This window comes from Procambarus clarkii, chromosome 55 (assembly GCF_040958095.1).
Source record: "Procambarus clarkii isolate CNS0578487 chromosome 55, FALCON_Pclarkii_2.0, whole genome shotgun sequence".
NCBI lineage: Eukaryota > Metazoa > Arthropoda > Malacostraca > Decapoda > Cambaridae > Procambarus > Procambarus clarkii.
In genome coordinates, this window is record NC_091204.1 from 22,295,484 (window position 1) to 22,311,581 (window position 16,098).

General features: G+C 38.6%; 1 protein-coding gene across 4 annotated transcripts in view; it reads left to right on the top strand.

The window, feature by feature from the left end:
- Positions 1 to 16,098, top strand: part of LOC123751325 (methyltransferase-like protein 27) — a 233,598-nt gene that overhangs the window by 76,583 nt on the left and 140,917 nt on the right. For all 4 annotated transcript variants that reach the window (XM_069305541.1, XM_069305540.1, XM_069305543.1 and 1 more), the window contains exons 3-4: positions 3,104 to 3,146; positions 15,112 to 15,227. In XM_069305541.1, coding sequence (XP_069161642.1) covers positions 3,104 to 3,146; positions 15,112 to 15,227 — 159 coding nt within the window. The remainder of the gene's footprint in view (positions 1 to 3,103; positions 3,147 to 15,111; positions 15,228 to 16,098) is intronic.

Here is a 16,098-nt window from a genome sequence, read left to right on the forward strand (position 1 = left end):
GCTGCCCTGAGGAACACCAATGTTGATGGGTAGGGTGGGAGAAATTGAATTTTTCACAGAAACATACTGGAGCCTGTCAGTAAGGTAAGATTTGAGGTATTGTAGGGAGTGTCCTCTGACTCCATAATGATGTAATTTAAGAAGAAGGTTTTGGTGGTCGACAGTGTCAAAAGCCTTACGCAGGTCCACAAATAACCCAACAGGGAACTCATTTTTATCAAGAGCTGCATGAATTAAGTTAATCATACTAATAAGTGCATCGTTAGTGCTTTTTGGGGGGTCTGAAGCCATATTGGCAAGAGCTACGTAAATTGTGCTTGGCTAGATAAGAGTAAAGCTGCTTGTAGGTTAGTTTTTCAACAAATTTTGAAAAGTTAGGCAGGATTGAAATAGGTCTGTAGTTGTTAACATCTGTGGGATCACCACATTTGTGGACAGGCGTCACTCTCGCTTTTTTTTAGAACATCTGGAAAGGTTTGGAGTTCAAGTGACTTGTTGAAGAGCAATGCAATAGCAGGGGCTAAAGATCTGGAGGCTTTTTTGTAAATTAAAGTTGGTATCTCCTCAAGGGCACTAGACTTGGTTTTAAGGGAAAGGAGTATCTCATTGACGTCAGTGGAATTAATAGGCTTTAGGTACAGAGACTGTGGATAGTTACCTGTGAGATAGTCCTTAACGTCAGTACTGGAAGATGGAATATCATTTGCAAGGGATGACCCAATGGAAGAGAAGAACCTATTGAACTCAATAGCAGAATCTGAGGCTGAAAGCTGACCATCGTTATTGGAAAGGAGTGTTGGTTTGTTATTTAAAGTCTTCTTTGATCCCAATATTTGTGAAATTGTGCTCCAAGTTTTTTTAATGTTGCTCTTTATTTGGGAAAATTTATCTTCGTAGTATTTAGTTTTGGCTCGTCTAATTATCTTAGATAGCAATAATGAGTAATTCTTTGAGAATTCTTTGGAGACAATTCCTAACCTATACTTCTTCTCAAGGTCATGTTTTTTTATTAATGGATTTAAGTATTCCCTTTGTAAGCCAGGGATTGTTTATTGCCAGGGATTTTGGTTGTGATTTGTTTTGTAAGCATAGGACAGTGGGTGTTATAAAGGCTAAGAGTTTTTTGAAGAAAAGATTGCACTGCTAGGTTGATGTCCCCTATGTTACCTAACTCGGACTCCCAGTTGACATTATCAGCAGCAGTTTTAAAATTGTCTATAGCAGTTTCATTGTGCAGCCTAAAACTTAACTCCCTTGACTCTAGTGGTGGTTTGCTAATGTTAGTTAAGAGAAATGTGGGGTAATGGTCTGTAGTGCTATCGGTGATTATACCTGAAGTAAGCGGAGAGGTTATGTTTGTCCAGATGTGATCGAGCGTCGTGGCAGTGCTATCAGTGATTCTAGTAGGTCTAGTGATTAAGGGTATGAGGAAGCAGGAATTCATACAGTTGAGGAAGCTAACAGCAGTAGGATGTTCAGGCTCACAGAGGTCAATATTAAAGTCCCCTGCGATTATTAGATGGTTTTTGTTCAGTCTGTTATCGAGTATTAGATTTCTAAGGTTTGAGTTGAATTCGGATACATCAGTGTTAGGAATTCTATAGACTGCACCCACAGACAGGACAGACTCGGCACCCTTGACTCTGAAGCTGGCGAAGATATACTCCCCACAGCAGTCTCTAGTTCTAATTTCTTTTAAGCATGTTAGTTCTTGGTGGTAGTAAAGAGCAGTGCCACCACCTCTCTGAAGTTGACGACAGTTGTGAATTGCCGAGTAGTTAGGCATGCTAAAGAGTTGAGTAGTATCCTCTTTCAACCATGTTTCAGTAAGTATAATAAAAGAGAATTTGTTGTCAATAGTTTCAATCAAGGCACTAACATCATCAAAGTGTTTACCTAGGGATCTAACGTTCAAGTTGATTACAGAGATATTGTGATTTCTATTTTCTATTCAGTTCTATTTTCCCTATGCATTGCTACATCCAAACAATCTAACTGTACTATTAGATTATCTTATTACTGATGTATTTGGTATCTACATTGAAACACTTGATATTACAATTTTCTAGGCCTCTTAGATAGTAGCCTAATTCAATTATATATTCAGACAATATTTCCTTTTCTTCGCCATATATTTCTAAGCTATTATAAAACCAATAGTTTTCAAGATTATGATTTTTAAGAATATAAAAATTCCTCTTGCAAACTTCGTGTGCTTTTAATTTAATAAGTGTATTGAATAGCTTGTCATTATATAATATAGAGTAGTTGGTTTATATCTATCCTGAAGTAACACAGTTCAGGGTAGGTATAAACAAAAATTTTGGTTAGGAAATATATTATATGATGATTATATAAACGTGCACTAGATTTGGTTTGGAAACTAAATGTAAGAAACTAAATGGTAATTTACCCAAAATAAATGACATATATGCGGCTATTATAAGCGTATCACACACTTTAAAACTATTTTTGTTCTTTCATTTCAAATCATGTAAGTGACTACTATTTATAGAGAGCAAAGATTCAGGTGATATTTGCACTTTTATTACCCTATAAAACAGCTTAATATTAAATACCAATAAGGATATTCTCAGTGAAAATTCGTGTTGTTATAAAATACTAGACGTGCATAATGAAATAAACACTACTTATATAATTAGTATTAGTTTTAAAACACTATAATAATAAGCTCAGTTATTATTCTTGTCTCTTACTTCATAATAATATTCTTGTCTCTTCATAATAATATTCTTGTCTCTTACTTCATAATAATATTCTTGTCTCTTACTTCATAATAATATTCTTGTCTCTTACTTCATAATAATATTCTTGTCTCTTACTTCATAATAATATTCTTGTCTCTTCATAAAAATATTTTTGTCTCTTACTTCATAATAATATTCTTGTCTCTTACTTCATAATAATATTCTTGTCTTTTACTTCATAATAATATTCTTGTCTCTTCATAATAATATTCTTGTCTCTTACTTCATAATAATACTCTTTTCTCTTACTTTATAACAATATTCTTGTCTCTTACTTCAATGACCAATTATTTCATTAATGATTAATTTACTAAAGAGTGGAATATATTCCACAGGTACCGGCGCTATTGGCCTTGAGCTGCACAAGAAAGGATTCACGTGAGTATAATGGGAAATTGTACCAGACAATCCCTTCTGATTAACACATTTGTAGCGGAGTAGTCTGCCTAGTTGTCTTACAACCGAAACGTCCTGGGCTCGATAAGAATGAAGGACCGTGTTAGGCAGGTCGTATTTATTTCCAACAACTCCCACTCATATATTTGTCTAACAGAACCTCCAAACTATCGAGGGTTTTTGTCTACCTGACATTACATGGTAACTTGTTCCATAATAATGAATCCAAAGTTCCTTGCCAGTGTTCCCCCAATATTCCTGGTCAGTGTTCCCCAATATTCCTGGTCAGTGTTCGCCAATATTTCCTGGACAGTATTCCCCAATATTTCCTGGTCAGTGATCCCCAATATTTTCTGGCCAGTGTTCCCCAATATTTCCTGGTCAGTATTCCCCAATATTTCCTGGCCAGTGTTCCCCAATATTTGTTTTAAATCTAGATTTATCCAACTGAAATTTATTATTTAGTTATTTTCTTAGTTTATATTTTTAACATATCCACTTGTGAACATTTTTCTTACATTTGATAACCCATTCTGCTAAAATAATAATACTTATAATCACTATTTTCTTAAATGTATCAAAATGTGCTGTTAGCCCTAAAAAAAGCAAAAATTTTGCCCAATTAATTGGTAGACAAAAGTAAAACCTGACTTAAACAGTCTTAGGCCTAGTGTAGCCCATTTAGGTACAGTATTAGTTCTAACATAGTGTGCGTGGCAGTGTTTGGACTGGTTAGGTTACATTAGGTCTTTCAGTCTCATTTGTGATGTAATAGAATGTCATTTTGGCGAATTCAGTAATACAAAATGCATGCAAACGACGAGTCACAATAACATTGCTGAAATATGATGACCAAACCACAGGTCAGAAAATTAAGAAACAACGGCGTTTCGGTCCATCCTGGACTAATATCAAGTCAGGTAATCGAAAGAAAGCAGAAGAGATAAACAATACGAGGAAACAGAGTGAGGTGAAAGGTGGAATGAATGAAAGAGAAAGATGAAGATAAGAATCAGAGGAATGGTAATAATAAGATAAACGGTAAGAATAAGATGACAAAATAGATAAAACGTAGCAATAAGATGAAAGTAAAGACTAAGGGAAAAAGGTAAGAAAAGAGAAATGGCAAGAATAAAGAGAATAGGTAAAGTAAAGGTAAGATTAGAATTTAGGGTAGGGGAAAAAGCAAGAAAACAAAAGGATAATAATAAAGTAAAAGAAAACAGCAAGAAGCCTGATGAGGAAGAAAGTATCTAGTAACGAAAGAGACAGAGAGGAAAGAGAGGCCAGATGGGCAAAGATAAGTCATATATATATGATAAGATATATGATAAGTCATATATATATAAGTCATAATATATTAGTTTATTTTGGTAGCAGTCTTTCATGTAAACATATGTTATTAAATATAACCGAAAGGGTAAGATTAATGATTCTAACCCAATCTTCTCAATATATTTATGTTTTTCTTCACTGTCGAGGGAAGTTGAAAAATGAACGCTCCAAAGATCCGTTCACACTTTATTTATGGTCTGACGCCTAAGGAAGCGTTGTGCAAGTCACTCCTTACATTTTCAGTGACAAGTTTTACATGCAATGTCAACGCTTATATTCGTTTGGGGTGAGGTGATACACCCCAAGCGAAATGCACATGAGGTGGAGAGTGAGGCGTGAGGTGAACATGATTGAGATGAATTAGCAGATGAATAGCATATGGGGTATTAACGGTACTGCGTGTTTTATGTTCTTGCGTCAACGGTTTCTGTGTTGGTTCGGGGTCTTGAAATGGATAGAATGTAATTATGTGTTAATGGGCTGTTGGTTGCTGGTTTTGACTTTTTGATGTGTAGGGCCTCGCTGATGTTGAGTCTCCTATTGTCGTTGTATCTACTGATAATTTCTGTGTTGCTTTTTAAAATGTCTCTTGTGATGGTCTGGTTGTGTGAGATTATATGCTCCTTGATGGAGCCCTGTTGTTTGTGCATTGTTAATTGCCTAGAGATGTTGTCTTGCCTATATACTGAGATCTTTGGGGCTGACCTTCCCCAAGTGGGCATGTGAAGGCATAGATGACGTCGGTTTCTTTCAAGGCATTCTGTTTGGTATCTGGAGAGTTCTTCATAAGTAGGGTTGGCTATCTTCTTGTTTTTATTGTAAAATGTTAATTGTATCCTCTGGCTTGTGTCTGTGTGGATAACGTTCCTATTACTAATATGTTTCAGGACACTCTCCTCCGTTTTTATGAACCGTTGAAAAGCAGTTCCTTGAAAACAGTCAAATAGGAGGTACAATTGTCGTGTTTGTTGATTTCTTCAGTGGTTGCATGGCGTGTCACCTTTCTTTCTATGACGTCTTCAACATAACCCTTAGAGAAGCCATTGTTGACTAGGACCTGCCTTACTTCGTCGAAGCAGAGTTCTTTGTCGACATGCTTCCAACCAGAGCTGTGAGAGCTCAATCGACGTAAGCGTTGACAACACTTCGCTTGTACCTGTCTGGACAGTCACTATTGGCATTAAGACACATTCCTATGTTCGTTTCCTTAGTGTAGACTGCAGAGAGGAAGCCACCATTTCTTTCTGCGACTATTACATCTAGAAAGGGCAGCTTTCAAGTCCATGTCAGCTAAAACCCTCTGCTCTATGGTACCCATGAAGAAGTTTAAAAACAGGACACCTAGGGGAGAACCCATGGCATCCCCATCTACCTGTTTATACATGTGCCCATCGGCATTCAGGAAAGGAGCCTCTTTAGTGCAGGCTTCGAGTAACTTCCTCAGTATGCTCTCTGGTATGTCTAGAGGGGTACAAGCCGGATCACAATACATTCTGTCCATCCTGAATGTTTTGTCTACAGGCACGTTGGTAAACAGCAACTCCACATCCAGAGAGGCTCTTATCCCTGTGTCTCATGATCCCCACAGTAATTCAACAAATTCCTATAGAGACTTCAGGCTAAAAGCACAAGGCACATAAGGAGTCAGCAGACTGTTGAGTCGTTTAGCCAGTCTGTATGTGGGTGTGGGAATCTGGCTGATGATTAGCCGAAGTGGGGTTTCCATGCTCGTGGGTCTTGATATTTCCATATGCATAAGCAGGTTTGTATACAAAGATCTCAGTACATTGGCAAGACAACAACGTCTCTCTCAAGGTGATTAACAATACCCAAACAACAGGAGAATATTTTTGAGTCAGTCGTTCATAGACTGCCAGGGTTTCCAGGTAAATTTCCCAGTCACTCATAGACTGCCAGGGATTCCAGGTAAATTTCCCAGTCACTCATAGACTGCCAGGGGTCCCAGGTAAATTTGGTCAGTCCTCCATACTCTGCCAGGGATTCCAGGTAAATTTCCCAGTTTCCGATTTGGAGTTAAATGTTTCTTATGGCAGAAATTGAAAATAATTTCAGAGTTCAAAAAAAGTTTGTTAAGAAAATACAGTCTCCGTGGTGTAGTGGTAAGACACTCGCCTGGCGTTCCGCGAGCGCTATGTCATGGGTTCGTATCCTGGCCGGGGAGGATTTACTGGGTGCAATTCCTTAACTGTAGCCTCTGTTTAACGCAACAGTAAAATGTGTACTTGGATGAAAAAACGATTCTTCGCGGCAGGGGATCGTATTCCAGGGACCATAGGATTAAGGACTTGCCCGAAACGCTACGCGTACTAGTGGCTGTACAAGAATGTAACAACTCTTGTATATATCTAAAAAAAAAAATCTTATAGAAAAATTCAGGGGGCAAAGTCCGCTCCCATCTTACTGTAAATAAACTCTACATTCAATTTTTTTATTTTTTTTTTTTTTGAAAAATCACTCATTCATTCATAAGGAGGAAATACAAAAATTTTCAGAGTTCAGTTTTATGAAAATATTTTAGAGTTCATATAATCATAGAAGTTTATTTACGAGTTTAAGACCGAAATTTATAAATAAGACCATTTTCAGAGAAAATTGTCATAGAATTTTTGCTAAGGAAAATAGACATCTTAGCAGTAAGTTTTAGTTTTTATACTCATTCATGGCTATTTCATCTGTAAAAAGACCGACAGGTATTCAGAGTCCAGTTGAAGACCGATTTCCTTCAGATACCATTTTCAGACCTAAATTAGTCAGAAAACATTTTCAGACCTAAATTAGTCAGAGACCAGCTGATACCGAAATAATGTCTGAGTCCAGTTTGTGCCTGTAAATATTCAGAGATCAGTTGAAGATCAAAATATGACAGAGACCATTTTGCACCAAATAATTTCAAAGATCATATAAGACCGAAAAAATTTCAAATTCCAGTACAAGACCGATGTTCTTCATAGTCCAGTAAAAGACCGAAAATTACGAAAAGACCGAAAGAGTCCAGTTTGAGCCCAAAAGTATTTAGAGTCCATTTTCAGACCAATTTTCATCAGAGTCCAGTTTGAGACCCAAATTTGACAGAGTCCAGTTTCAGCCTGAAAATAGTCAGAGTCCAGTGAAAGACCGAAATTAATCAGAATCTGTTTTAAGGCCCAAATTTTTCAGAGACCGCATTTTATAGGCATAATTTCGCTACTATTACCCCAATATTAGCCTAATTTTAAACAGTCATATTTCAGATGTAGTAAATGAGATCAAGTCAGTAAATAAGTTCTAGTTCCTGTTCCCTGCATTAGTTTACTATTACAACTTCTTTAGTATCGAATCAATTTCTTCGAGATTTAAAACAGCTATTTTAGATGTAGAAAAATACAATAATTTGGTTACTGAGCTCCAGTTCTTGTTTTTGCCTTAAACCCCCTCTCATATCTTCGTTAATACCCAAAAAAATTTCCCTACATTTTTAAACAGTTATATTTCAAACATAATAAATCAAATCAAAGCAGTTAACGAACTCTAACTCCTGTCCCTGCCTGTCCCCTCTCAAATCTTCGGTAATACTTAATTAATATCCCTGAAATTATAAACCTAGTCATTTCAGACATAGCAAAATTTATCCAAACAATTACTGAACTCCAGCTCCGGTCCCCTACCTTACCGCCTCTCATATCACCGATAATAACTCAAAGATTTTCCCGAAATTTAAAGCAGACATACTTCTAACTGAGTAAGTAAAGAAAATAGAGTTACCGAATTCTAGTTCTTGTCCCCTGCCTTAGTTCCCTGTCAAAATTCCGTTATTTTCCGATCATTTTCCTTAAAATTTAAAACGTAGCTATTTCAGATGTAGTAAATAAGATCCAAGCAGTTACCGAATTCTAGTTCTAGTCCCTTGCGTTAGTTCATTTGTCAAAGTTCTTTATTATCAGTCCAAATCACCGGAGATTCAAAACCCAACTACATTTCAGACCCCTGTAAAATAAATCAAAAAGCAAATTACGGAGTTCCAGTTCTTGTCCTCTGCTTTAGTTCTATGTTCATTAAAATTAATTCAGATCAAGATGCTCTCCAGTCTATTGCCTTTATCAAAAGTAAACATATCCTCTCCTTTAATATCTTTTCTTTACTCAGCTATGTAAATAATCACTAACGAGCTAATATTCACAAGGTAATAAAAATCACACGGTCAGATCGGACCTTACCTTCAATATCCTTTGTTTACTCAGCTATGTAATAATCACACGGTCAAATCACTCCTTACCTTGTCATCCCTTACCTCCCCCTGCCCCTTACCTTCTCCCTCCCTTACCTTCCTCAACTCCCTTTTGCCCTTATCTTCCCACACCTTTTACCTCCCCCCCTTTCCTTCTCATACCTCATCCCTTACCTCTCCCGCCCTTTACCTTCCCTCCCCAATTCTCTTTCGCCCTTATCTACCACACCAATTACCTTCCCTCCCTTACTGCCCCCAACTCCCTCATTCATCTCGTCTCCCCCCCCCTACTCCCGCTGCATCTCGCCCTCACCCCCAACTCCCTCATTCATCTCACCCTCACCCCTTACCCCCGCTTCATCTCGCCCTCACCCCTTACTCCCGCTTCATCTCGCCCTCACCCCCTACTCCCGCTTCATCTCGCCCTCACCCCCTACTCCCGCTTCATCTCGCCCTCACCCCCTACTCCCGCTTCATCTCGCCCTCACCCCCTACTCCCTCATCTCGCCCTCACCCCCTACTCCCGCTTCATCTCGCCCTCACCCCCTACTCCCGCTTCATCTCGCCCTCACCCCCTACTCCCGCTTCATCTCGCCCTCACCCCCTACTCCCGCTTCATCTTGCTCATTCTCCAACTTATCCAAATTTTCAATAATCGTACTGTATTTGTATGTTCTCTCCATGTTCTTAAAATATCCTCACAAATGCCCATTCCATGTTTTTCTCCTGTTTTTCCATTTTTTATGTGTTCTTTGTCATATTCTTCATGTTTTCTGTGTTCTTTGTCATGTTTTCATGTTCTCTGCAAGTTCATATTCCGCGCATGTTCACTATGCTCATCAGCTTTTCTTACATGTTTTCTACATTCTTTGTGATGTTCTCATAATGTTCCCATAAGAACATTAGCATGTTCTTCACAAGTTCATCACATTCTCTTACATGTTCTGCAAAATGTTCACAGCATGTTCAGTTTATGTTCCCCTCATGGTCACTGTGTTCATCACCTTCTCCTATATGTTTTCTGTGTTCTTTGTCATATTCTCCATGTTTTCAGAATGTTCTTCACAACACTGTTCTTAAACAAATCTTCACTAAAACAAATCTTCATTTTATACAGTAACAAATTTACCAAGGCATTCTTTTTCTTGCTGTTTTAACCAAAATAATCGTCAATCAACTAAAAAATACTCATGTTCATCATTTCTTAAATAAAAATACTTGTCAATCAAATGAAAATAGTCATATTCAACATCTTTTCTTGTCGTTTTGTAACTAAAAGTATTCGCCAATCAACTAACAATAGTAAGATTCATCATTTTTTTAACTAAAGGTATTCGTCAATCAACTGAAGATAGCCATGTTCATCATCTTTTTTTGTAATTTTTTAACGTAAATTATTCGTCAATCAACTGTAAATAGTCAAGTGTAGCTTCGTTCAATTCTTTCTTAACTAACCTTACACTTCATGGAGTAAGAAAATAGTCAAAGACACTCTTTGAGCCATCAAAAGCACTCTTCAAGATATCAAGCACTCACTCAAAAACATCAAAGCCTCCAAAGACACACCCAAACACATCAATAACACACTTAAAGACATTAATAACGCACTCAAAGACGCCTAAAATACTACTCATGTCCTGAAAAGTTATTCTCAAAGACGTCAAAATACTACTCTTGTCCTCAAAAGTTATTCTCTAAGACACCTTCGTTCATCAGAGAAGCTTTCTAAAACATCAAAGTTATTCTCAGAGACATCATATGTTAATCTCAGTCATCAAAGTTATTCTCTAAATCATCTTCGTGCATAAAAGCTATTCCCTAACTCACCTTCGTTCATCAAAGCTGTTTTCTAATTCACCTTCGTTCATCAAAGTTGTTCTCTAATTCTCCTTCGTTCATCAAAGTTGTTCTCTAAGACATCAATATTGTTCTCTAGGACATCTTCAGGCATTAAATAACACTCTCAAATGTAATTAGTTCAGCTTTTCATATCAAACTTAAACTTCTGTTAAAATATATTTCCTTAGTCACTTTACATTAAAACTGTTCTCTGAACAACACTGCATCATCCTATCTACCCTAACCTATTCCTTCCCTACCTGATATAACTTACCAAATCTAACCTTACCTTACAAAACTTAACTTACTTAACCTAACCTATCCTAATTTAATTTAACTTATATAACCTAACCTATCTTAACTTAATGTAACTTACCTAACCTAACCTAATTTATCTAACCAAACCTAACATAAATTACATAACCTAACTTAACGTAACCTAACTTAACATAACTTACCTAACCTAACTTAATGTAACTTACCTAGCCTTGTCTAAATTATTTAACCTAACCTAACTTATTTAACCTAACCTAACCTAATTTACCTAACCTTACATAACATACCCTAATGTAACTTACCTAACCTAACTTATCCAACCTAACATAACCAAACTTACCTAACCTAACCTAACTTACATAACCTAACCTAACTTACCTAACCTAACGTAATAAACAAATTTTCATAACAAACTTCTATGAACTCTGAAAGTATTTTCAATTTCTGCCATAAGAAACCTTTAACTCCAAATCGGAAACTGGGAAATTTACCTGGAAACCCTGGCAGCGTATGGAGGACTGACCAAATTTAACTGGAATCCCTGGCAGTCTATAAGTGACTGGGAAATTTACCTGGAAACCCTGACAGTCTATGGAGGACTGGCCCAAAAAATTCTAAATCGTCGCTGGACCGCTATCCCTACTACTAGGCCTTACACATCAAAAAGTCAAAACCAGCGAATCAACAGCTAAAATAACACATAATTACATTCTACCCACTTCAAGACCCCGAACAAACACAAAAACCGTTGAAGCAAGAACATAAAAACACACATTACTGTTTATGCCCAAATGCCATTCATCTACTTGTCCATCTCGATCATGTCCTGTATCTCCTCACCCCAAGCGAATATAAGTCTTGATATTGCATGTAAAACTTGTTTTTGAAAATGTAAGGAGTGACTTGCGAAATGCTTTCCTAGGTGTCAAACCATAAATAATGTGTGAAAAGGAACTTTGTAGAGTTAATTTTTCAACTACCCTCGACAGTGAAGAAAAACATAAAAAATATTGAGAAGATTCGTGTTAGAATCTTTAAGTTGACCAAACCACACACTAGAAAGTGAAGGGACGACGACGTTTCGGTCCGTCCTGGGCCATACTCAAGTCGATTGTGATGAGGGGAATGTTGTTGTTGTTATAGATTCAGCTACTCGGAACAAGTTCCAAGCAGCAGGGGCTATGGCGAGCCCGTATTTTACCTGGCACAGGAGCGGAGCAAGTAGCACGGGCTATGGTGAGCCCGTATTTTACCTGGCACAGGAGCGGAGCAAGTAGCACGGGCTATGGTGAGCCCGTATTTTACCTGGCACAGGAGCGGAGCAAGTAGCACGGGCTATGGTGAGCCCGTATTTTACCTGGCACAGGAGCGGAGCAAGTAGCACGGGCTATGGTGAGCCCGTATTTTACCTGGCACAGGAGCGGAGCAAGTAGCACGGGCTATGGTGAGCCCGTATTTTACCTGGCACAGGATAGGAGCAAGTAGCACGGGCTATGGTGAGCCCGTATTTTACCTGGCACAGGATAGGAGCAAGTAGCACGGGCTATGGTGAGCCCGTATTTTACCTGGCACAGGATAGGAGCAAGTAGCACGGGCTATGGTGAGCCCGTATTTTACCTGGCACAGGATAGGAGCAAGTAGCACGGGCTATGGTGAGCCCGTATTTTACCTGGCACAGGAGCGGAGCAAGTAGCACGGGCTATGGTGAGCCCGTATTTTACCTGGCACAGGATAGGAGCAAGTAGCACGGGCTATGGTGAGCCCGTATTTTACCTGGCACAGGAGCGGAGCAAGTAGCACGGGCTATGGTGAGCCCGTATTTTACCTGGCACAGGAGCGGAGCAAGTAGCACGGGCTATGGTGAGCCCGTATTTTACCTGGCACAGGAGCGGAGCAAGTAGCACGGGCTATGGTGAGCCCGTATTTTACCTGGCACAGGATAGGAGCAAGTAGCACGGGCTATGGTGAGCCCGTATTTTACCTGGCACAGGATAGGAGCAAGTAGCACGGGCTATGGTGAGCCCGTATTTTACCTGGCACAGGATAGGAGCAAGTAGCACGGGCTATGGTGAGCCCGTATTTTACCTGGCACAGGATAGGAGCAAGTAGCACGGGCTATGGTGAGCCCGTATTTTACCTGGCACAGGAGCGGAGCAAGTAGCACGGGCTATGGTGAGCCCGTATTTTACCTGGCACAGGATAGGAGCAAGTAGCACGGGCTATGGTGAGCCCGTATTTTACCTGGCACAGGAGCGGAGCAAGTAGCACGGGCTATGGCGAGCCCGTAGTGGACTTACCTGGCACAGGAGGGATGATGAGGGGAAGTTGTTGTTGTTGTTTTAGAATTAGCTACTCAGAACGAAGTGTCCATGTAGCACAGACTATGGTGAGCCCGTAATGAGGGGAAGGAGGAGATGGCAATAAATAGGAAAGAGAGAGGTGAGGAGAAGAAAATCTTAGAGGAAGACAAGCAAGACAAAAGGTACGAAAGGTAATGTGTAATAAAGGGGGATACGAATAAGAACATAAGAACAAAGGTAACTGCAGAAGGCCTATTGACCCATACGAGGCAGCTCTTATTTATAACATCCCAATAAGAAGAGGGATGGTAAAAGGAATAAGAAGGGGATAGTAATAGGAATAATCAAGGGATCGTCAGAGAAAACTAGGGGAAACAAAACGAAAAAAGGAAAGAAAAAGAAAGATAAATGGAAGGGTAAGCTTCTGTTAGGTCACGTTTGTTAGAAGGATTAGAACATTTGAGTATATACTATGAAAGGGAAGAATCAACAGCAACAAAGCAAGGACTCAGGTTCATGTTGGGTACATTGTGTATTAGAGCCGATTCAACAAGACGGCGTCTGCGTAGAGTAGAGGTAGGAAAGATTATTTTGGAGGAAGACCAGTCAAGATTGGTCAAGGAAGATTGGTCTTCCGCCAAAATAATCTTTCCTGCCTTTACTCTCTCTACACAGACGCCGTCTTGTTGAATCGGCTCTAATACACAATGTACCCAACATGAACCTGAGTCCTTGCTTTGTTGCTGTTGATTCTTCCCTTTCACAATATATACTCAAATGCTTTCTCTCTCTCTCTCTCTATATATATATATATATATATATATATATATATATATATATATATATATATATATATATATATATATATATATATATATATATATATATATATATTTTGGTAGCAGTCTTTCCTGTAGACATATATTATTATATATAACCGAAAAAGTAAGATTAATAATTCTAACACGAATTTTCTCTATCTTTCTTACATTTCTTTTCACTGTTGATGGTAATTCAAAGATCAATTCTCCAAAATTCATTTTTATTTCTAGTCTGACGCGACACTTGAGCGCGTTTCGTAAAACTTATTACATTTTCAAAGACTTTAGTTTACAAACACACAACTGAAACTGAATAGAGCTTACACATTTCCGAGTTTATATCTACATTTGGGTGAGGTGGATGAGGTGAAAACAAACTTTCAACAATGGGTATTGAATGGGTATTAAATTCAAACACAAGACAGAACATGAAACAATGGGTATTGAATGGAAGTAATTGTAGAAAGCCTATTGGTCCATATTTCTTGATGCTTCTATATTGGAGCGGAGTCTTGAAGTGGGTAGAATATAGTTGTGCATTAATTGGCTGTTGATTGCTGGTGTTGACTTCTTGATGTGTAGTGCCTCGCAGACGTCAAGCCGTCTGCTATCGCTGTATCTATCGATGATTTCTGTGTTGTTTGCTAAGATTTCTCTGGTGATGGTTTGTTTGTGGGAAGAGATTATATGTTCCTTAATGGAGCCCTGTTGCTTATGCATCATTAAACGCCTGGAAAGAGATGTTGTTGTCTTGCCTATATCGTGGGTTTTTTGAGGCTTATAGTCCCCAAGAGGGCATTTGAAGGCATAGGCGACGTTGGTCTCTTTTAAAGCGTTCTGCTTTGTGTCTGGAGAGTTTCTCATGAGTAGGCTGGCCTACTCATGAGGAGAATTTTGGAGAATTGATCTTTGAATTACCATCAATAGTGAAAAGAAACGTAAGAAAGATAGAGAAAATTCGTGTTAGAATTATTAATCTTACTTTTTCGGTCATATTTAATAATATATATATATATATATATATATATATATATATATATATATATATATATATATATATATATATATATATATATATATTTATATATATATCAAAATGAAATTGTTGACATATGTATTCCATAAAACTTTAATAACAAATAACATTCTAGGAACATAGATGCACTGGACCCCTCAGAAGGAATGTTGAAAGTTCTTAAAGAAACAGGAGTGTACAACCTTATATATCAGGAGTTCATAAGCCAGGACCCGACAACCATTCCTGAAGGTGAGAACCCGTCCATATCTTTGTCTCTAGTAAGTATAAATATGTATGAAAATCCAGAGAATGGAACCTTAAGTGACAAGTTCAATGTTTCTGTATTCTAAAGTAAATGTTAATATACGTAGAGATACTTAATTCCTACCTGACATGCATGTAACTTCACTCAATAACCTAAATCCACAACCTATATAAAAGCATGTGTTCAATAATACTATCATTAATTTATGATAAACTTCTTCACTTATATCTGTCACTTAAAAACTGAAATGTTTTCCACGTTTTTATCGTAAAATGTTTAGTCTGCGTATATTGTTGTTTTACAAGTGCTGAGAGTTATGTTCCATTTAGTGTTGATGTCACGTTTCCAAAAGGAAGGAAATTGTACTTTCTTTGAATAAAAAGATGGCAGTCAGCAGTGATCTGTCATGTGTGGAAGCCAATTGAGGCACGTGTCATTATGGCGAGCTGTGATTGGTCAGAATGACGCGAAGAATGATAGGGGATGTACTGAGGGCAGCCAGGTAGGTAGGATCTAAGGATGGCCGGAGGATGGCAGCAGGTGTGGGAGGACCTGAAGATGGCAGCAGGTGTGGGAGGACCTGAGGATGGCAGCAGGTGTGGAAGGACCTGAGGATGGCAGCAGGTGTGGGAGGACCTGAGGATGGCAGTAGGTGTGGAAGGACCTGAGGATGGCAGCAGGTGTGGGAGCACCTGAGGATGGCAGCAGGTGTGGGAGCACCTGAGGATGGCAGCAGGTGTGGGAGGACCTGAGGATGGTAGCAGGTGTGGGAGAACCTGAGGATGGCAGCAGGTGTGGGAGGACCGCATGTATGCAGCAGAGGAGGGAGCCCAGCAAACAGTTTTAGGATACAAC